The sequence below is a fragment of the Thamnophis sirtalis genome, unplaced genomic scaffold, assembly GCF_051295495.1.
Source record: "Thamnophis sirtalis isolate CommonGarterSnake01/CBP01778 unplaced genomic scaffold, rThaSir2_p1.2 scaffold_7, whole genome shotgun sequence".
Lineage (NCBI taxonomy): Eukaryota > Metazoa > Chordata > Lepidosauria > Squamata > Natricidae > Thamnophis > Thamnophis sirtalis.
The window spans coordinates 52,412,024-52,434,933 of NW_028261387.1; the positions used below are offsets into that span (position 1 = coordinate 52,412,024).

At 42.1% G+C, this 22,910-nt stretch overlaps 1 protein-coding gene across 1 annotated transcript in view; it reads left to right on the plus strand.

Moving 5' to 3' along the window:
• CNTN2 (contactin 2) overlaps positions 1-22,910 on the plus strand; it is a 58,348-nt gene that overhangs the window by 6,194 nt on the left and 29,244 nt on the right. The window contains exon 2 of the mRNA XM_087720049.1: positions 20,708-20,817. Coding sequence (XP_087576175.1) covers positions 20,763-20,817 — 55 coding nt within the window. The 5' untranslated portion in view covers positions 20,708-20,762. The remainder of the gene's footprint in view (positions 1-20,707; positions 20,818-22,910) is intronic.

A 22,910-nucleotide genomic window follows, 5' to 3' on the forward strand; every position in this document is an offset into this window, starting at 1 on the left:
GGAGAGAGGTTTTTCCATGGCTTGGAGGGGGCATGGTTTTGCATACTGCCTGCATCCCACAGATGGGGCTTTGCTTGTTTGTATGGCCTGGTTTCTGGCATGCCGTAGCCCGGTGCTGGTCCACAGACCACAGGTTAGGAACCCCGGTCTTATACCATTTCAGACAGGTGGCTGTCCAGTCTTTTCTTAAAAACCTCTAAGGATGAAGCACCTGTAACATCTGAACCCAAGCTAGTTAATTATTCTCATTGTCATCAGCAGAAAGTTTAGTTGAAATGCAGTGGAGGGTTAAGAAATGCAGGTAAGCAAGGTAGGCTGTCACAAATGTTGGGGTTTTTTTTACAAGTAGAGAACTGTCCACACGGGGTTTTACACTTGGACCCAATTCAGCTGGTATTCTTTAGCATTTGGCATAGCAGCCACTCTCAAGAAAACAGTTGCTTCCAAATAACCTAGAATTGCTCTGCTTTACTCTCTGTTTTACTTTAGGAATCAGAGGCTAAAGAGTCAGTTAAGGAGCTTGAACAAAGGAGTTCATAAAGATAATAGTAGAAGATCCATTTTAGGTCCAAACCAAATGCTTACTCTCCAGTCAAGGGTGGGATGGAGGAGGGAGAGTTATTGTAGGTTCTGTTGCTATGCTTTCCACCAGGGCCCTTTTTCTTCTTTTGGGTCTGAGCTAATCACAGCATCATCCTTCAAATGCAACACATCATAAATGCAAATATTCCAAATGACCAAGTATAATATGTAGACTTTCTGATTTTAATCTCTCTCACACTTTGTTCAGAATGTATTATGTTAAACCTGTCAGCTATATTGTCAAACTCATGTGATATTCATTGCAAAACATTTTGTATCTACTAATCCTCTATGATGAATTATCTAACTAACTCATTGTTAGTTTGGTAAGCCACAGCTACAGTCTATCCTGAATAACATCTGCTTCATTTCACATTTAAATTGTAGGTAAGTCCTGTTGATGACAGCCCAGAATGATTTCCAAATGGTTATATGTGGTATGGAGTTGTTTTGCATGCTCTCCTATATTTTATTTCAATATAGCAATTAACATTTTAAAAATTAATCTATAGGAAAAGCCATTTCCATGTTTTTGGAATATTTTCAAAGATGAATTACCTGAATAGCTTAAACATTAAAGCGAATTGCAGTATGGAGGTGTTCAGAAATAGGCTTTATTTCATGATTATGAAATTAATCCCAATTTATTTTACAGAAAGCTCTTAGATTGAATTTCATGAATTTCATCTCATGTTAAGACCTGAGATGCATTTTAATGGTGTGCCTTTACTGTGGGTTACATATTCTAGGTGTGATTTTATATCCATGATTATGGGCTTAGAAAGATACTATTCAGGAAAGCATAACAGAATTGTTATTGCATCTTGCTTGCTTACTGTGAATTCCAATTTTTCTCTTTTTGTACAATACAATGCAATAACAGAGTTGGAGGTCTTCTAGTCCAACCCTCTGCCTAGGCAGGAAACCATTTCAGACAAATGGCTATCAAACATCTTCTTAAAGACTTCCAGTGTTGGGGCATTCACAACTTCTGGAGGCAAGCTGTTCCACTGATTAATTGTTCTAACTATCAGGAAATTTCTCCTCAGTTCTAAGTTGCTTCTCTCCTTGATTAGTTTCCATCCATTGCTTCTCGTTCTACCCTCAGGTGCCTTGGAGAATAGTTTGACTCCCTCTTCTTTGTGGCAACCCCTGAGATATTGGAACACTGCTATCATGTCTCCCCTAGTCCTTCTTTTCATTAAACTAGACATACCCAGTTCCTGCAACCGTTCTTCATATGTTTTAGTCTCCAGTCCCCTAATCATCTTTGTTTCTATTCTCTGCACTATTTCTAGAGTCTACACCTCTTTTCTACATTGTAGCGACCAAAATTGAATGCAGTATTCCAAGTATGGCCTTACCAAGGCATTATAAAGTGGTATTAACGCTTCACGTGATCTTGATTCTATCCCTCTGTTTATGTAGCCTAGAACTGTGTTGGCTTTTTTGACAGCTGCTGCACACTGTTGGCTCATATTTAAATGGTTGTCCACTAGGACTCCAAGATCCCTCTCACAGTTACTACTATTGAGCAAGATACCACCTATACTGTATCTGTGCATTTTGTTTTTCTTGCTTAAATGTAGAACCTTTACTGTACATTTGAGTTCTGCTTTGTTACCCAACTATTTATAAGAATTCTTTTATAAGAATTTTTCCATAGCATAGGATGGTATTGAACTCTGAAATCCCCAGTGATCTTTGGTACTGTCTTGATCATTCTGCAGATTGCTATTAAATCTGAATTGCAGATTGTGGAGATCAAGATGTTCAGATGATTTCTTAGAAGAAATACACAGCAATTATACAAGATCTTTAGCGCCAATGTTTTTTCCTGTTAATGGTCAGAAAAGAACATCCAGATTAGCTGTTTCTATATCCATATGAAACTAAAATGAAAACTCTATATATATATTTAAAAAAAATAACCAAATTTGAATACTACTCAAAGGGCTGCAGCATTGTTTTCATAACTCTATTCAGGAATTTATCTTCTGGATTCATCAGGGCACTCTCTCCTCTGAACAGATGAAAGACTGTGGGGTTTGTTTTAGAAATTAATCACTTTTATGCCAATCACTTGACTCTTGTACTCCATTTTCCAAACTGTGTAATTTAGTAATAATGAACACATTTGCATTTATGCATTTTTAATTCTACATCTGCTACAACTCTATTTTTCTGATTGTGTTTGTGTGCTTTATTTATTCCTAGAATGGAATAAATACAATTGGTTAATTTCTATGGATGCTGTTGTTAAAGATATAAGAGTAGGGTTAAGAAAAATGGAGAGTCCTTGATCTCTCTCTCTCTCTCTCTCTCTCTCTCTCTCTCTCTCTCTCTCTCACACACACACACACACACACACACACACACACACACTTTTACATTTACATAATGAATTAAAGTACATATAGCAGTGGTTAGGGTAAACTGCTCTGTTTGGACAAATCATTTTCCTTCAGCTGCTGATGTATTTGCTCATTTTTATAGGTAAACTTATCCACTGTCAAAAACTGCATCAAAATAGATTAAACTCTAAGCTACCTGAGAGTAGGTTTTCTCTTGATTTTTTGTTTTTGTTTTTAATTTAAATTAATTACATAGTTGTCCATGTCATAGCACTAACTCTCAGTAGTATTCAAAAATTCAAACACGGGTGACAGCATACAACCTATGATACCCATCGCAGCATACAAACCATGGCAAGGATAAAACAAATGTCTAGGGCAACAGCCAGATCTTAAACAACTTGTAAAAGACTAACAGAGTCCCTCTGGATATGCAGGGAGTGTTACTCCACAGCACAGCTGGTGCAACACACAACTCCAGATCCAAAAAGTGACATTGTTTGAGAGGCCCAGAATATCGCTCTCTGCTACATTTTGTGAGCTAAACAGAGACAATGGGAGAAAGGCAGCACTGCAAATATCCTAACCTATGCCATTTATTTAGGTGATAACTAGTACTTGAATTACATCCAGAAGCCTATTGGCACCATTGTAAGTCATGGGCGAGTGGTGTTCTATAAAAAAATAACATCAAACGCCCCAAACTCTCCATACCAAATACAGATAACAGCTTTCAAGCACTTTTCAGAGGCAATCCTTGAAACCTAAGCATGAGTCACTAATAGAATAGATAAACTGTATAAAGCCAAAGCTACCACCTGCTCTTTGACTAAGGGTTGTGAGTTCAAGAGGATCCACAAATTGTGCATGAACTTTGATTTGGGAATGCACCCCCACACCCTCCAGACAGATTTTAATATGAAAAGAAGAGCTTTACAACTTGTTAGAGTCTTGCCAGGGTTGAGCTCGAGGCTCTTCTCACTAAGCCACTGGGAGAGCAGCTCAACAGTTATTTTTGGTTTTCTCTGAGACACAACCATTTTCTCCTTTTTAACACTCATTCCTCACAACAGGCAACAGACCATCTACAAATTTTCTGTTGGGCTCTGGTTATTGTAATATTGGTCAATCCAATAAACATTCTACCTACATACATAATTTTATAGCTCCACCATTTATACATTACTACCAAATATAATTATTGGTCCTTGATATAAAATTCTTCAGATCTATATACCTTTTTGTGTCATATAAATTAATATTAATTATATGTTACTCAGGATCTCAACCAAGAACATGATTACATTTCTTATACAATTAAAGCACATTAAACAGCTCATATATCCTTGATTTTTTCCCTAACTGTTGAGTCATTTATTATGCATTCTGTTTATTCTTATACATAGCAATTGCATATTATTTTCAGCATATATTACTTTTGTCACATTCAGTCATCAATCCATAATTGATTTTCCACAATGAAAACCTATTCACTTTATCCAATGTTTTCTCTACATCAACTAGAATGCAGTACACTTTTTCACAATCATATGCTTCTCACTAAGTTGCTGAAAAGAACAAAAATCTCTCTGTACTTGCTTTCTACTCTGTAAAATCACACTGCACTTTTGAGATTTTGACCATCAAGACCAATGATGGATTCCTACCGGTTCAGCCGAACCAGTAATGGTTTGGCAGCCTGGAACCAGCAGTGACCCACGCCTGCCACTCCTCTGAACCGGTTCTCATACAGCGGTGCCATCTTGATTTTCAGTTCTGCACATGCACAGAACAATTTTCATTGCATACATTTAATTTTTTTTTCATTTGTTAACATTTTATGCATGCACAGACCTATTTATGTGAAAATTTTGCACGCATTGAACTGGCAGTAATGTCAGCAGCAACCTGCCTTTGATCATGACCTCTTATAGAGATCTATTCCAAACACTTTCCCAAAGGATACTTAAAAAGTAATCTCCCTGAGATGCGTGTGTGTATGTGTGTGTGTGTGTGTGTGTTTATGCAGCCAGAAATCTTTCAATTGATGATGAATCATTCAAAAATATATGTTTGTACAATGCAGAAAAAATGTGTCAAAACAAAGATGGTTTTCAATTAAAACCATGCTTCTACAGTATATGTAGCATTGGTTTTAACTATGATTTGAGGGAGTGTTTTTAATTGAACAAGAAGCATCCTATAAACATCTTGATACCAGTAATCATGGTTGAATAGTTGGAACAAATTTAGAAAATACATTCTAATTTCTTTGGGTTAAAAAGGTTTGTGAAGCATAAAGTGGCCCAGTTATTTCGTACACAACTGAAAGACTTCAATAAAACATTTTAAAACCTTGAAGATAATTCTATTTTTGTACTCCAGTGTTTTTTCCCCGTGTTTTCTTTCATAGCATCATCACATGTATATTAAGACTGATGATATAAGCAAAGCAAACAAACAAAAAACTGTTGAGATATTTTTTGATCCAAGAATAAAGATTGAAGATTTTTGTAAGTTTCTGGCTGGAAAGGGCCTTTTGGGTTATTGAATACAATTCTATTCTCAGTGCAGGAACCTAAATTAAACTGTCCCTGATAGAAGGCTCTTTACCCTCTGTTTGAACAAACCCAGAGAGTTTTTATGTCTGAACAATCAGTTCCATTGTCAAACTACTGTTATTGTTAGGATTTTTTCCATTGGAATTTGCCATCATGCATTTAATCATGCCTGGAACAGGCCCAAAACTTCAGCTGGCACTGGCTATTACCTCAGTTCCTTGATCATCATAGACCCTTCCTGTATCCCATCGGTGCTCCTTAAACAGCTAATCTTCTTTGACCGTTAGTGGAACTCTCCTACATTTTCCTAAACTGTCATTTGTTAATCCAGAGAATGGAAGCATTAGCATTGGCATTCATCAGTCCATCTCATTTCTCACAAGATGAAGACCAGTTAAGACCATACCTGTTGCCGTGTGGCATTTTGAAAAAAAAATGCCCTCCAAACCCAGGGTATTTTGAAAAGAATGAAGTGAATGCCTTGAGACTTCAAAAAAAAAATTATGGGATCTATTGTGCCACTTAAAGACCACCACCCTTTCCCCAAATGATCAAAATGCTTTCTGTTATGTATTGAATATATAAGTTGTGTTAAGCCCTGCTAAAGTGAAACTACCCTTTAGATGACACTGTTAACTTCAACTATTTTGGAGGGAAACTTAGAACATTCATATTTGGGCAGGCTTTTTCAAGTATTATGATTGGTTAAGGCCAGGCATGAAATCCTCTTACCTTCACTATGGGTTCAGAACCAGGAGCATGCGCAGAGCATGCGTAATGATGTCTGGGCAGATGGTCGGAACCTCCGGTCGCCACCATTACTGGTTCACCCGAACTGGTGTGAACCAGCAGAATACCATCTCTGGTTAAGGCCCTATGGGCCCAGAGTAAAAGTTACAGGGATTTGCCTGCAGTTCCTCAGTTCCAGTTTTAAGTCAATAAATGCTGTTGTATCTATTCTGGTCTGTTCTTGCCTACTGAAGCTCACTACACAATACTGTCTTCCATCCCTCGAAGCCACACAACTGCTAGACTGTACGTGCCCCATTTGACTGCACACTTTCCTTATCACAGAAATCATTCTGGTATGATCTCTCAGGGGAGGAAGAAATGAAGTGACTTCTTCCAGCTTTAGAAAACAAGTATTTCATTTGCTTCAGCATGCTAAAGCACATCATTTGCCATCCACAAAACAAATTTCATTGCAATATTCAGAGACTGTAGGCATCTTCACATCTTGAAGTTTTTATTTTAAATATTTTAAATATTATCTGTGAGTGTGACAACCTTATGTTTGAAAGCTTATATGAAGAGCTAGACCAGTGGTTCCCAAAGTGGGTGGTACTGCCCCCTGGGGGGCGGTGAGATGACTTAGGGGGGCTCTAAGAGGCAAAGGAGGTGGCCAGGGGGGCGCTAAGAGGCAAGGGGGTGGCAGGGGGCGCTAAGAGGCAAGGGAGGTGGCAGAGGAGTGCTGGAGGTGGTCCCCTCGCAGGGCGCAATTCTGCTTGGGGTTCTGTTGGCCATCAGTCAGCTGAGCACTTCCGGCAGGGGTGAAATTCAGTCTAACGTCCCAAAGACTGGAAGGATTTTTCACTCGCTCGCTCATTCAGGAAGCATACAAGCATGTCAGGCCAGGGGCGGGCAAAGCAGGGGCAGAGAAAGAAGAGAAGAGCCTTTTGCCTGCATTTCTCCTCTGATATGACTCTGCATGTGCTGTGCACGGAGAAGAGATGCGGGACTGAAGGGGGCTGTCCTTGGGCCTGCATTTCAGGGATTGGGAATTGGCGCTGCATTACGCAGCGAGTCCGATGTCACTGCACAAGAGCGCTCGCCTACCTGCCTGCCTGCCTCTTGCGCTTTTATAAACGGCTTTACTTCTAATTCTCTTTCAGGGGCTGCACTACGAGCCGCCTCTGCAAGGATTGCGCCATGGCCCGCCTGTGCAATGGAGTCCCCCCAATCCCTCTTGCACCCACTCCACACGGGCGCGCCACTCTCGCCTACCTCTATCCCTCCCACCTTAGAAATGCAACACAGGTAAACATACGGCAGCAGGGCGGGGGAGAGGCTAGCCCCCCTCTGCCTCCTCCCTCCATTCATAGAGGTAGCCTTAAAAAGCGAGGAGTGGGAGGAAGGGCACTTGGGTGGTTTCTCAAACTTTGAGTTGCAAAGTAATCTTATTGAAGGCTGAAATATACGGGATATTGTGGAAAAGGGATAAACATTTCCAACATATATTAAAAAAGTGGTCTAAATACTGTTTACAGTTGGATATTGTCACATACAGGAAAAAGCAAAGCAAAACAAAACAAAATTATGATAGAACAACGTCCCATATTAGAAGAAAATGCTGTCCAAATGTTCCAGTATGCCAAACAAGATGTTTTATAACCAAATGGAGTCAAAACACTGCAGTTTTTTTAATAAAGTGCCCTTCCTATCTTGATATTTATGCACAGTGAGACCTTTGTTACAGATAAATCTGGATACTGGCATCACTCTTATGTTGTATAAGTATACCTGAGCTGCAAGGCTTGTATTTTGCCATAGTATCATCTACAGCTCCATAAGTACTACTAGGGTTTTGACCAGCTGCTGGGCACCAATGTATTGAGGAATATGGAAAGACTGATCATGTGGGGCAGTGTAATGTGCATTTCTGAAATGGCAGATACCACAGAACAAAGTCTTCTTCCATATCTACCCCCACACTATCCTGTTATTTTGAAGAAAAAAAATGGCAGCAGTGTGTGTGTGAATGATCAAGCATGTACTGTATTACACAGAATTTACTGAACAGTGAAGTAGTTACTAAATTTTACTGAGTTTACTAAGTTACTAGTTACTAAGGTTCTTGATAAATGACTTTGAAAACGTGGTATCACTGGATCATGTTCAACAATTTTGTTGAATTAACGTTAAATAAAAATGTTTTTAAATTGGATTTTGAATAAATGTGCAATTAATTGTTATAGTTTTGAATTTTACTGTTACTATCTTCCTTCCGTTGTGCAAACCGCCCAGTCACATGATCCCCCCAGCCACGCCCACAGAACTGGTAGTAAAAAAAATTAATTCCACCACTGGGTGGGGGGCACTGAGGATCAGTTTGTAGCACCAAGGGGGCAGTGGACTGAAAAGGTTTGGGAACCACTGAGCTAGACTGTCCAGAAAGCTAAACTGACTGCTGATTTTTCCTCAGCTTTATGAAACAACCTTAAAAACTGATACAAGAAAATGGCTTCTTTGTAGGAAAATTGTATTCACTTGTTAAAGTGAGGGTGTTTTGTCTTCTCCCTTTTAGGACAGACACTAAGCTATCATTCATATGACATATGGATGTGTTTATCCAATTGAAGTTTAGCTGCTTCCCTTACAGAGATGATGTGGCTCTTGTCAGCCCTGAGTGAGTCCACATTCCCACATTCTCCTTTGTGGTTATAAGAGTTATGGGAATATCTCTTAATTGGATTTAGCAGCACTTTTTTTCCCCTCCTGCTTAACACATTAATTTAGGTTGGATGATTTTTATCCACTTGACTTATGGGGCCACAGCTGGCAGAAAGTTCACACATCTTAGCTGTTACTTAATTTAGTTGTTAAACATCCTGAGGCACCAAAGGTTGGCAGATGACTGCACGCATTTACCCTCATTGCCAACCAACTATGAACAGATGGGACCAATGCCACCCTGGGACTATATAGCAAACATTGACCAGTGAGGCAGAGCCAAGCAAACAGGGGTGTCTAGCCTGACTTTAAGTCAAGATGACAATGTTTACAGATGACTCAGGGGAAACTATGTCCATCATAGGCCAAAATACCTGCTACATTTTAGTTAGTCTCTTATGTTTTCAGGTAGATAATCCTACACTGATCTATAACATGGAGGAAAATAGAGATTTTGAAGGAAAAGGATGCCGATTTAAGTATCATTTTAGAAATCATTAACCTTGAGTACTAGGGCCATTTCTTACCCCAGAAAGCAAAGGAAACTAAATTCAGGGTCTGGACTTTCAGAACAACAAGTCTGACAGTTCAAACTATTGTCAGCCATGGCCCACTGACAGGCAGGAAAAAGACAGGATGGTTAACAATCTGAAAATCATTGCAGTTCTACTGTTTTCTTTATGATGTGATTGACTATTCAGCCACTTACTCCCTTGGCACTATAGTCTGTTTACCTATATATACCCAGGGAGAGAAGAGACAAAATTCACTCTAATTCATGCACAACATCTATATTTTATAAAGCAAACAAGTGAGAGACAGAAAGAACATAATTATATACTTGCTCTCTTTGGATTTAAATTTCACTAGCTAAATGCAGTTATTTCTTTACTGATTTGACCTTCTGAGCTAAAACAGGCAAGATTCTGATTTTTTAAAAAGTCTTTTAAATAAAAAAAATGTGGAAGGATGCATGATGAAATATTGTCTATTCACAGATACCCTACCTTTTGAATATCTTAGCTCTGTTTTATTCAATTCATAGCTGTTCACAAACTGTATAAAGGTACAGTTTTAAGATAACATTAGAAGAATTTCTAATCAGATCACATTTTAAGAGCACACAAACATACACAAACAGAGATAGAGAGTGAGAGTAAAGATTTTGTTGCTATGGTGGAGATAAGTCAGTAGGGCTCAGGTGGCTGATTCTGCTAATCCCACAACAGTCACTCTGTAATATTGTCTTTCCACAATGTAAACCAAGCATATTGAGCGTGACAACGCACTAGAAGTAAACAAATTGTATTCCATCTTTCATTTGTGGCTCATTCCATAGTCACTGCTTGTTTTCTTTTACAGGGCTTATAATAGGATTATTCACATGGCTAAGTATAATTTCTACATTACAGTTTAAAATAATGTGCTAAAGAGTTAAAGCAAAACATCTCAGAATTAACCCATTGATGTGCAAAAGGCAAGAACATTTTCAAATTGCCCTTTCTTTCCCCTCTCTCCTGATTGCAGCTTCAAATTTGCTTGCCTTAACATTGAGCAAGTGTTTTTGCTTACTTTTCTTTTATAAGAAAGAGCTGAGTGAGAAAATGCTAAGCAGGTGGTAAGTGTAGCCCTGGACATTGTGGATTCAGCAAGCCTTTCTTGCATAATATACACAGAGGAAGGCAAATAATGATGTAAATACAAAGTAACATTTAAATTAAAAAATTAAAATTTGGAGAGCTGCTTCAAGTAGGTGAGTTGGGTGTTAATTAAGGTGACCAGATTTTCAGATTGGTAAAGAGGGACACCATTGACCGGGGGGGGGGGGGGGGGGGGGCTTGTTTAAAAATTTTATATTTTGTCAAACATGACCCCAGGACACTGAAACCATCATAAATACAAATCTGTTGCCAAACATCAAAATTTTGATCACGTGACCATGAGGATGCTGCAACGGTCGCTAAGTGTGAAAATGGTCATCAGACACTTTTTTCAATGCCATTGTAACTTTGGTCACTAAATGAACTGTTTGAGGCTTGCATTATAATGCCTTATGCCAGCTTACATTTTCAAGAGAGAGAAGCTAAACTCCTTGTTAGAATTGAAATAGAAATGAATAGAGTAGAGTAAAATAGAATAGAATAGTTTATTAGCCAAGTCTGATTGGACACACAAGGAATTTGTCTTTGGTGAATATGCTCTCAGTGTACATAAAGAAAAATAAAATAGTAAGATAGTGGGATCCTTGCTGCACCAAGCCTTCACTAATCCTCTCACTTTCATCAAAAACAGTAAAAATCAATCATGCTTTTTTATTTCTATTTATTATTTTGCTATGGCCACATATGAATGTATATGCACATTCCAAACAGATTTTCTTACTAAACAGCCACCATTCTCATCCATAGGCCACTAAATGCCTCACCAACCTTTTCTGTATTCTTTCATTTCCTTCCATCCATTTTATTTATTTAATACAGAGTAGATTAGGCTGTCAGACTTAGTCATTCTTCTAACATGACAACAATTCTTACCAACAAGGATGGTATTGGCACATTTTAGCTAATGCAACCTAAACATAACCAAAGCCTATTTCACTTCAAGTATGCTAACTTTATTCTATGCCTTCCCACGCATTACATGGCTTGAACGTTCGCGGATCACCACCAAATTGCACAGGTGGTTGTTCTACCAGATGGACATCCTTACTTTTTCTCGCAAACGGGAGAGAGGCTGCCTTTCCTAGTCTAGCCCCGTAACAACAACCCTACGAGGTAGGCTGGGTTAAAAAAAGCGAGTGTCAGGGAATTCTGTGACTGCACCACCTCTTCGCTGCTCTCGCTTCTCAGGGAGCCCCCTTTCCTCTTGCCGAGCAGCCCGTTCTCGGAACAAAATGCCTCCCCGCCACCGCTGTCCTTACACCAAAACGGAGGGAGAGAGCTTGCACAGTCCGCCGCACGCCGCCCTTTCCCAGCGCAACCCCTCTCGGCACCGTCCCCACCGACTGCCAGGTGTATCCACCTCTGAGCCTCTCTGCGCAGTCACCCCCTTCCCCGTTGCACCCCCCACCCCAAAAACAAACCACCAGTGCTCCTCCCGCTCTCCAGGCCTGCAGCGCCCTTAAGCGCGCCTCGCTCTTCAGCTGGCCGCCGCCACGCATTTCCCCCCGAAGTTCTGCACGCTAGGGCTCCACCCAGTTTCTAGCGCCGGAGACTGCCGGAGCCCAAGAGCCGAGAAAGAAAAGACCGGAGGGAAGCGCGCTCCGCCTCCAAGCCCGAGACTTCTCAGCAGCTGCCCGCCTCTGAGTTCTCGGCGGCAGATGGGCAAGAGGAAGCGGGCAGGCTAGCTCGAAGCGCAAGAACCACCCTCCGCGCCACAGCCGTGTCTGGATCAGCCCTCTGGAATTCTGCTCACTTTCTGCCTACTTTCTCCTCCGCTGGACCCCAAAGTTCAAATCCTCCCTGCTGGAGGAATTCCACTTATGACCTCAGGTCTATTTACCAGTTAGAGGGTCTGGAATTGACCGTTGCCAGTTGGGGGGCGCAGAGGAACCCAGCAGACAGACAGGAGACCGTGGGAGGAGGGAAGGAAGAGATCCCATCCAGGGTAAAAAGAGGGAAAAGCGGAGAGCCTACCCTGGACGGGATCTCTTCCTCCCCCACCCCCCGGTCTCCCGTCTATCTGCTGGGTTCGTCTGCGCCCTGCGATGCCCGTCTGGGTTGGCTTCCTTGGACACTCAGCCTCCACCACCACCACCACCTTCCCTCCGACCAACTGTCAGTTTATTCTTCACTACAAACAAAACACAGGAAAGCCGGCATCGAGTTTTCGGTGACTCCGAGGTGCGCTAACTGAAATGCGGTCTTCCTTCAGTCTCTGCTTGGAGCCTCTGGGATGATCGTTGGCGGGTGGGGGAAGCGAGGGCGCAGCTGAGCCGGGGAGGCAGAGATGAGAAGTGAGGGCTAAATGCAAAGCGCGCCGAAGAGAGCAAGCGAAGCATCCCCAAAGCGAAGGACGGGCGGGAAGCGCTTGGCCAGTATGTGAGAAGGCAGGCTGGAAGTGGCTGCGGAAGGGAAAAGAGGCAGCCACGTGTATCGGTTCTCCTTGCGGTAGATAAGGGAGGTTCGTAGCAAGGGTCCGCCGGCAGGTAGGCTTGGCGGGGAGGAAACAGAGATGGCCGAGCCTGGGGAAAGCACCGGGAAAGAAGAGATTCCGTCCAGGGTAGGCTCTCCGCTTTTCCCTCCTTTTACCCTGGACGGGTTCGCTTCCTTCCCCCCCCCCCCGGTCTCCCATCTGTCTGCTGGGTTCCTCTGTTCCCTGCGATGCCTGGCACCTCGTGAACATGGGTGGTGGCGATGTGACGCCTTTGCAGGTGCCTCAGTTGCCCCTGATCGTGGGCGGATCTCAATTGACGAGGAACTCAATAATCCTGGCACATAAAGCTTTTTCCCCCCCCCTCGGAAACTGAAGCTCGTTTAAAGAAAAAGGGAAGGGCGGGCAGCTTCACGTGAGTGAGTAACTCCGGTGGTGGGAATCGGGAGGCTTCGGGTGGGCGGCGGCGCTTCCCTTGCAAATGGGGATCAGCGCACTCACCACCTCCACCTCCCCCGGGAGGAGCTCTGCAGCGGGACAGACGAATGGAGGGGGAGATCGCCCCTTCCTCCTCCGAGCCCCCAAACCCCGTCTTCCCTGGCCTGCACCCCTGCGCCCAGGCTCCTTTGGGTTTGGGGATAATCCGAATGGGTGGAGCGTGGGATCCCCGGGGCGGAGGCCTCCCGGTGCAACGGTCATCCGCAGCTCCAGAACGAACCTTCGCCTTCCCTGCCCAGGATTGCAAGGCTGGAGGCCTTGGCAGCAGCCACCCCCACCCAGCCAACCCTCGCCTGTACCATGAGTTTACCAGCCAGGTATCCATTGAGCTGGAGGGCAGGCACCGTGTCTTCCTCGTGGCTAGTCTCGCTGCTTTCCCTGGGCTCGGCTCCGTTTCCTCCCCGCCCATTCTCGCTCCCCCGACCTGAGGCCTTCGCCCCGCCCAAGCCTACCTGCCGGCGGACCCTTGCTACGAACCTCCCTTATCTACCGCAAGGAGAACCGATACACATGGCTGCCTCTTTTCCCTTCCGCAGCCACTTCCAGCCTGCCTTCTCACATACTGGCCAAGCGCTTCCCGCCCGTCCTTCGCTTTGGGGATGCTTCGCTTGCTCTCTTCGGTGCCCTTTGCATTTAGCCCTCACTTCTCATCTCTGCCTCCCCAGCTCAGCTGCGCCCTCGCTTCCCCCACCCACCAACGATCATCCCAGAGGCTCCAAGCAGAGACTGAAGGAAGACCGCATTTCAGTTAGCGCACCTCGGAGTCACCGAAAACTTGATGCCGGCTTCCCCGCTGCGACTGGCGGGGACGGCGATGAAAGCTCGGGCTCCGCTCCTCTGTCTGGGGCTGCGGCTAACAGGGACGGCCAAGCGCTTTCCTCAAAAACCCCGCCTTCCACACACACACGGCTTCCAAAATCCGGGGAGTTGCGGGGAGGGATGATCTTCTTCCCCTCTCTCAGGTTGCCCGGTTCCCCCCCCCAGTTCCTCTCATGAGTAGCTTGCAAGGGAAGGCCTTCCCTTCCCTTGCTAAAGGCCGCCGCCGCCCACCCGAAGTGGCGAAGCCTCCTGATTCCCAACGGCACCGAAGTTACTCACCAGGGCAGTGCAGCAAAAACAAACGGTGAAGGCGAAATGAAATGGAGACTCGTGAGAGTCACGACTCGCGTGGCGTGCTTAAGCGGACTCCAGCCAATCAGTGAGCTGACTGGGATGGAAAATTTTAAGCACGCCTCGTGCGTGCTTAAAGTTTTCCATCCCAGCCAGCTCACTGATTGGCTGGAGTCCAGGCCAATCAGTGAGTGGCAGGCTGGGCTGGCTTAGATTTTTAGTGTAGATAGAATAGATGGGGGAACGGAACGAGCGAGCTAGCGGCAGCTGATGATGGGCGGGGAAGCCAGCGAGCGCCAAAATAAAGCGGGGGTTTTTGAGAAGCGGGCGGGACACGGGAAAATTATGAAAATGCGTGCCTGTCCCGCCAAAAGCGGGACGTCTGGTCACCCTAGTGTTAATATACCTGTACACTCTAAATTCAGATAGCAGATTTTTGAAAGTTAAAATGCACCTGCTTTTTTGGAATTGTCATGCTTCTTTCCATCTTGCATTGGCAACTTTTACATTATAAGAAAGGTCACGTTATTGTAGTTCATGAGGGAAAACATCTTTAAATTTCCAGACAGCATAACTTACCCATTGTTTGAGCTGACAGAAAGCTTCACATCTAAAAACAACAGAAAAATATACCATACTATAACATATATGGTATGTCTTTGCAGTCACCCTATAACTGAACCTCTGAAACAAAAGGTAGAATATAATTCTAATAAATAATAATTAAATGGTTAAGATAGTCTCCAAATTGAATTCATCTCTGGGCATGGCTGCCATGAAGTACTGTATATACTCGAGTATAAGCCTAGTTTTTCAGCCCACTTTTTGGGCTGAAAAAAGCCGCCTCGGCTTATACTCGAGTCAGTGAAAAATTTGCCCGAAATGGAGGAGAAAAAGAGGCGGGGCCATGCCGCTGGGTGACACTCGTGAATGGCCCAGTACCCCTGTGAGTTTCCCCTCCCTCTGTGTCAGTTTGCCGCGCAGCGCGCACCGCACCATCCCCCCTCCTCACGTTCTAATGTAATGCAGGGCTGTCTTACGATTCCCCTTCCTCCCCCTCCTGCCACTCTGCAACGATGTCCCACCTCCTCCTTGTTATGGCAAGCAGCCACATAGCGATGTCCCACCTCCTCTGGTACAGTGATCCAATGATAGGAATCACTGTGCCGTGTGTCATAGGAGGCGGGACATCGCTCCCGCGGCTGCACGGGACATCATCATCACAGCGGGACATCAGCATCATGAGGTGAGTGAAGTATTTCATTGAATACACCGCTAGTTTACTGTTTTTCTTTGAAATAAATATTCAAAAACATTATTGGTATCTATTTTTATTTTTGAAATTTACCGGTAGCTGCTGCATTTCCCACCCTAGGCTTATACTCGAGTCAATAACTTTTCCAGTTTTTTGTGGTAAAATTAGGTGCCTCGGCTTATATTCGGGTCGGCCTATACTCGAGTATATACGGTAGGCAAGGGGAATGGTTGTTGGCCTATGTGAGATGACATCATGTCATAAATGACACATTTCCCATACTCCCATCAGTCAGTATGACACACATTTGTAATTGTACCATTTACTTGATTTATACATGTTGTTTGATGTCATCACTGTTTGTTGTAGACAGTGCTATGTTCTGGTGATTGTGAGATATTGTTCTCAACACAGTTAGAGAACAATCTTATATCCTATCTGAACATGATCAAAGCCAGATCTCATGGCCAAAAGAGAGAGGCTTACCTATCATTGCATAGCATGGGTGGAAAGAAGAGATGCCAAAGCTAAATCACAAGTTTACTATACATTGAACTTGCTTTCAATTCATAATAATTACTGGAATTCTTTGTAGTGGCTTTTTAGTTCTTCTACAATAACCTTTCTTCTCAGAGCCTGGTGTGAGAAATTATTAGGAAGCTGGGAAACCCGTGGAAGAGAAGACAGTCATAAACAGTAAAGAGATAGTGGGCACACCAATTGATAGTGTATCTCACAAAAGGCGACTTAGCCCAGGAGGAGAGAAATCTGGGAAACTGAATGTTAAATCACTCTGCTCTAATTAATTCATGGTAATTGAGTTGTGAATTTCCTCTTACACTTTTTCAAGATTTGATATCTACCCCAGACTCACATTAAAGATATCTTGCTGAAATGTATGTAATTCTTCTTCCTTGAACTTTCCCAGCTGCGTGGGAAACATCTGGATGTTGACATCTGGATTCTTATATGCCTATTAAATGTTTATAGTCCACTGTGCTTGGGAGAAACCAGGAAATGGCTTCATGAATATATCCATCTAGCTTATTTGGTAATAATAATGCGGAAGTTACCCTGCAATTTTTTTGCAACTTTTCAGTTTCTCTCATCACCTGTTATTTCCATATGGTCTCCAAATCCAATCCAAGTAGTAATTAGATGTAGCCCTGCTTAGCTTTCAAAGATCAACTCCATTGTTATGGTTGCCCATCTTGCTGGAAGAGGAGATTCCAGGAGCCTGAAAAAGCAACTGATCTTTCTACTTCATAAGAAGCTAGGCCTGGATTCCATAACCTGGATAATTTCCATCTTATCACCAGCTCCCCTTTCCAGGGAAGGTTGCTGAGAAAGTGCTAAGGCTGCAACAACAGAAGGTTCTACAGATAGGAATCTGATTTGAAATGAGGCATGAGATAAAGACAGAGATATTTAGTGCCTTTTCTCATGGATGACTTGTGGTTGGACTTGCACATATGGAACATGGTCATCCGTGTCCTTCTACACTTCCTAGAATAAGGTGACCAGATTTTCAGATTGGTAAAGAGAGACACCATTGACCGGGGGTGGGGGGCTTGATTAAAATTTTACATTTTGTCAAACATGACCCCAGGACACTGAAACCATCATAAATACGAATCTGTTGCCAAACATCAAAATTTTGATCACGTGACCACGAGGATGCTGCAACGGTCACTAAGTGTGAAAATGGTCGCTAAGTGTGAAAATGGTCATCAGTCACTTTTTTCAATGCCATTGTAACTTTGGTCACTAAATGAACTGTTTGAAAGTTAAGGCTAGCTTGCATTATAATGCCTTATGCTAGCTTACATTTTCAAGAAAGAGAAGCTAAACTCCTTGTTAGAATTGAAATAGAAATGAATAGAGTAGAGTAGAGTAAAGTAGAATAGAATAGTTTATTAGCCAAGTGTGATTGGACACACAAGGAATTTGTCTTTGGTGAACATGCTCTCAGTGTACATAAAGAAAAATAAAATAGTAGGATAGTGGGATCCTTGCTCACCAAGCTCAGAAATCAGCGATCCCAACATCTCCCCCACACCTCCTCTTTCTGGAAGAGGAGGTGGGGTGGGGGATCCTTGCTTACCAAGCTCAGAAAGCAGCGATCCCAACATCTCCCCCACACCTCCTCTTTCTGGAAGAGGAGGTGGTGTGGGGGATCCTTGCTCACCAAGCTCAGAAAACCTCCTCTTTCTCCCTCTCATTCTCTTTTTGGGGGGAAAGGAGGAGAAAGGACAAAAAGGAGAAAGAGGGAGAAATGGCTGCAGGGAGAGTGGCACCCAAGGGAAGCGGGCAAAAAAAATAAAAACCTTCCAACGGCTGAGCCGCTTGGCCCGGGACCGAGCCTCCTCCTTGCCGCGCTGCCAGAAAAATGGCATGCGTCGGCGCGCTCACACACAGGAGGGGAGGGAGCTTCGCCCCTCATCGGGCGCTGCGAGCGAGCCGAGCAGAGAGAGGGTTAGGTTAGGTTAGGTTAGGTTTATTTATAGGCCGCCCTTTTCCCTGAGGGGACTCAGGGCGGCTTACAACTTATATAGGAAGGGGAAACATACAAAGACATATAGGACAATACATAATTAAAAGAGTAAAGCAACATTCATTCAACATTCAGGCGGGGATGGAATATAATCTTTAACCCCAGGCCTGACGGGATAGCCAGGTCTTGAGGGCTGTGCGGAAGGTCTGGAGGGTGGTGAGGGTACGAATCTCCATGGGGAGATCGTTCCAAAGGGTCGGAGCTGCTACTGAAAAGGCTCTCCTCCGCGTAGTTGCCAGTCGACACTGACTGGCAGATGGAACTCGGAGGAGGCCCAATCTATGCGATCTAATGGGTCGTGAGGAGGTAATTGGCAGGAGGCGGTCTCTCAAGTACCTAGATCCACTACCATGAAGGGCTTTGTAGGTGGTAAGTAGCACCTTGAAGCGCACCCGGAGATCAACAGGTAGCCAGCGCAGCTCGTGGAGGATAGGTGTTATGTGGGCGAACCGAGGTGCACCCACAATCACTCGCGCGGCCGCATTCTGGACTAGCTGAAGTCGCTGGATGCTCTTCAAGGGCAGCCCCATGTAGAACACAGAGGGAAACCACTGCCCTTTAAAGCCCACATCGGGAACGACACTTCAGAGAAATAAAAACTTTTTTTTAACGGCATCCTTTTTAAAATTGTTTTCTTTCTTTTGGAAAATCAGGACTTTTTGAACACGCTGAGGGACACGGGACAAATTATTAAAAATCGTGACTGTCCCGCCAAAAGCGGGACATCTGGTCACCTTATCCTAGTAGCTTTAATTATTGTCAATTACAGCATTCTACTGGACTTCCTACAAAAATGGCAGGTGGAATTAACACATCAGTTGTTCCATTTCTACTTGAGTTGGTGGCTAAAGTTATTAGGGCAGTCAGCTATGGATCTAACCATCTGGCATTCTGCTATGGACTTTGTGGGCAAAGATTGATCCTATAAGGGGAGACAATCGAAATCAGTCTCCAAAGGAAATACATGGGAAAGTATAGCTGTTAATGATCAAGGCTGTCTGTCAAGGACATGAAAGATCCATCTAGACTAGAATAGTGTCTTATCAATTAGCTTTTTCTTCTGTCCCTGGGCTATATTAAGATATTAGAACAAAGGAAGGAAAACAATCTCAAATAGCATCAATGATTGCCTTTTGTTAGCTATATTCCCTGAGTATTTGTATTTGCTTCTGATATGGCTTTGTTCCAATTAAATTACATTAATTAATTAACTAATTAATTAAATTACTTTATTTTGTGCCTTTTCCCTTTATAAAAACTTTCTATTCCTTTTTATTGTCAGTATATTACTGAATTTAATTTTTTTTTTATTCCTTGTATATTGTTTTGCTTACAGGAATAAATTGTTCCCTTAATAAAAAAAAAATATGGTTTATGTTTTGGAAATATATAAGCATTTAGCAACAAAAACAAAAGCTGCAGATTTTGAATATATGTCTTATTGTAAGCATTTGATATATCCATGCTATTCAAGGATAGCATTTTGTTGTGGACTTTAACTATTTAGATATTTACAACAACTATCCCAAATCATAATTTGAATAGGGCTATTTTTGATTTTCTCTTAAAAAGAAATTGTGATCCATAAGCACATTCAGAGCAGTTTTTGGAATCACTTTATTTAGCTCCAGAAGCACCTGCAATTTCTTAAAAATAATAGTCTTTCATTGAAGACTATTTTAAGAGCTGAGTTATCTGAACAGCAACATCATGCACCTCATCTCTTGCTAAACTGCACCACTGTGGTATACTTTTTGGGTTATGCAAGGGTCTCTCTCGCTCTCTCCCTCCCTCTCTCTCTCTCCCTCCCTCCCTCCCTCTCTCTCCCTCCCTCCCTCCCTCCCTCTCACTCTCTCTCTCTCTCATTTTCCAGTGAGAAAACATTACAAATGCATCTCTTTATTTACAGGCTAAAGTAATAGTCAGACAACTGATATAAGGATGCTGATTGTGTTTTCTGTAATTTCATTAGAAGATGGGCAGGAGATGAGGTTGAATACTTTCCAGTTTTTGGGGAAAAACTAGCAGTGCCTGCTAATATAAATAACAGGATATTTACTGAAACAATCATTTTCTTTCTTATATTGTCCTGTATATGAATATTTTAATAGCCTAGCTTGATTTGTGGAAATAGCTATTCCATTTAACAGAGTAAGGGATTATGCTGCTGGATGGTACGAAATTTTGAAAATATAGCTTCAATGGCTTGGTCAGTTGAATTATCAACAATTGCACACATGTTTTCTTATAGACTCACACTCTATTCCTCTGTTTGCGGAATTGTCTTCACCTCCTGAAGCCTACAAATGGGAAAGTCTGCAGAACTTCTCTTATTTTCATTAGTAACTATCTGTTCTACAGGTAAGAGTTTCTTTGATCATCCAGATCTAGATAGGCATAAGGACTGGTCTAATGAATGCTAGTTAACAAAATTATTTGTATTTTCATCTTATTATTCAGGACATTAAGTTATATAAGAAAGACAACTCAACTAATATGAACTTTCACATGTGTACCTTTCAAATCATATACTTATAATGAAGCTTAGATATGTCTGCATGCAGAATTTATAAAGCCATTTATAATGATTTTTTTTTACTAGGGAGGAAAACGAAAATGAAAGAATCATACATATGGTTTTTTACTACATTGTACTGTATGTCAACCTTACTAGAAAAAATGTCTTTATTTTTTGGGGGGTTACATAGAATTTTTCTTAAAATGCCATTATTTATCTGTTCATGATATTATAAATATCAGAATCATTTTGCATTTTCTGTCCTTCACCTAATGCACAAATCTTTGCTTTTTAATTGAATTCAAACAACAGTATTCCTGATAGAAGCTTCACGCTATGCTTTAAAAGGTTGATCTCTCAATGGGAAGGCATTTCATTTCAGATGGCTGAGAATTAGATAATGCTTTGGCGCTAATTCGTCATCTTGGGAGAGGCAACTTCTCTGTCGCTTATAAATATCTAATTACATTTTAATGTTTTGGGGTCTCTTGGGAAGGTAGTTGGCCTAGATCAGGAGGCAATTAGCTTGCGTAGAAGCTAGTCTGGCCCACATATGTCAATGACATCAAGGCAATGCTAGGAGGTTTCTCTGTTAACCAGCTAAATTTAGGAGGCTTCTTTTTTTGTATTCAAGCAGAGACCATAAGGATTAATTCATTTACAAAGCCCTACAGGAGCACTTTCTAATGGTTGATAATGTATGATATAAAAGATTAGTATAATGATGGCCAGAAGGCTGGAAATACAGGGAGCATGAAAAGGAGCCAGTCAGAAGAAAAGCCACCGATTGATCCCATTGGGAGATCAACCTTTTTGAGAATAAAAATATGGATTTCTAAAAATACCTAGATATTTTCATCAATGTCAATATTATTTTCTATACGTGAGCCCAGGTCTTCTACAAAGCTGAGTTGCTCCAGAAGCCTTCTTCCTTTCCTATCCTAAGCATATATACAAGGCTATCCCAGCTGCAGAAAATAAAAGATGAACTGTTCTAAAAAGCGTGGTGCTGACTCTCTTCATCACTTGCTTGGCAGCATCTGGAACTGAAGGGACTGTTGCTCAGATCTGGCTAACCACAAATTTCTCTGCAGTGCTATATAATGCCCCAAAACTGAAGCAATAGGACCATTATTCTTATGTAATACATTGACAACACTATCTAATAAACCTCATGCGAAATAATTATTAAAAGACCTTATAAATAGATCTGAATAAGTGTCTCAGAAAAATGTTGAAGGCAAAGCTAATTTAAGTTATCCCCATCCTTGTGTACTTTACTGAAGCTCAATATGCTCTATTCTGATTTTCTGCTTTCTTTGCCATCTGGAGGTAGGCCAACCTACCTATGATCAATTGGAATTGTGTGTAGTATAGGATTTGTTTCCAAAGAAATACCTTGCAGCCATATAGCACAATCCTAATGAGGCTTCCTCAGCTGCACAGACCTCTGGTTTCAGCAGGACTTGTTCTTATTTAACTGCATAGCATTGTAGTCTTAACTACTGAATATACTTTCCTGTTTTTGGTACTAGGATTTCTGCTATTACTATTTTAAAATAGCATAGTTAGTGGCAGCACCTATTTTGTATATTAACACTTACGTATTAGAAACTTTATATATGCTTGAATGATTCAGTTTGATGAAGAGAAAATGCTTTGTCTGCAGCTCCTTTATTTTTAAGCAACCAGGACTAGTTGATGGAATTGTTTCATGCAGATAGATAAGAGCCTTCTTCCCCAATGTATCAGATTCCTGAAGTTTTTCACTACGTAGGAAGACATTAACAAATACATCTCATTAACTCATTTAGTTCTAAGTTTTATGTTACTTGCTAATTGTTTTTTTAATTGAGATACTACTAAAACAGGGCTGAAAAATTTCTATCCCTCCAGATGTTACTGTACAATTTCTAACATTCCAATTTCCCAGCTG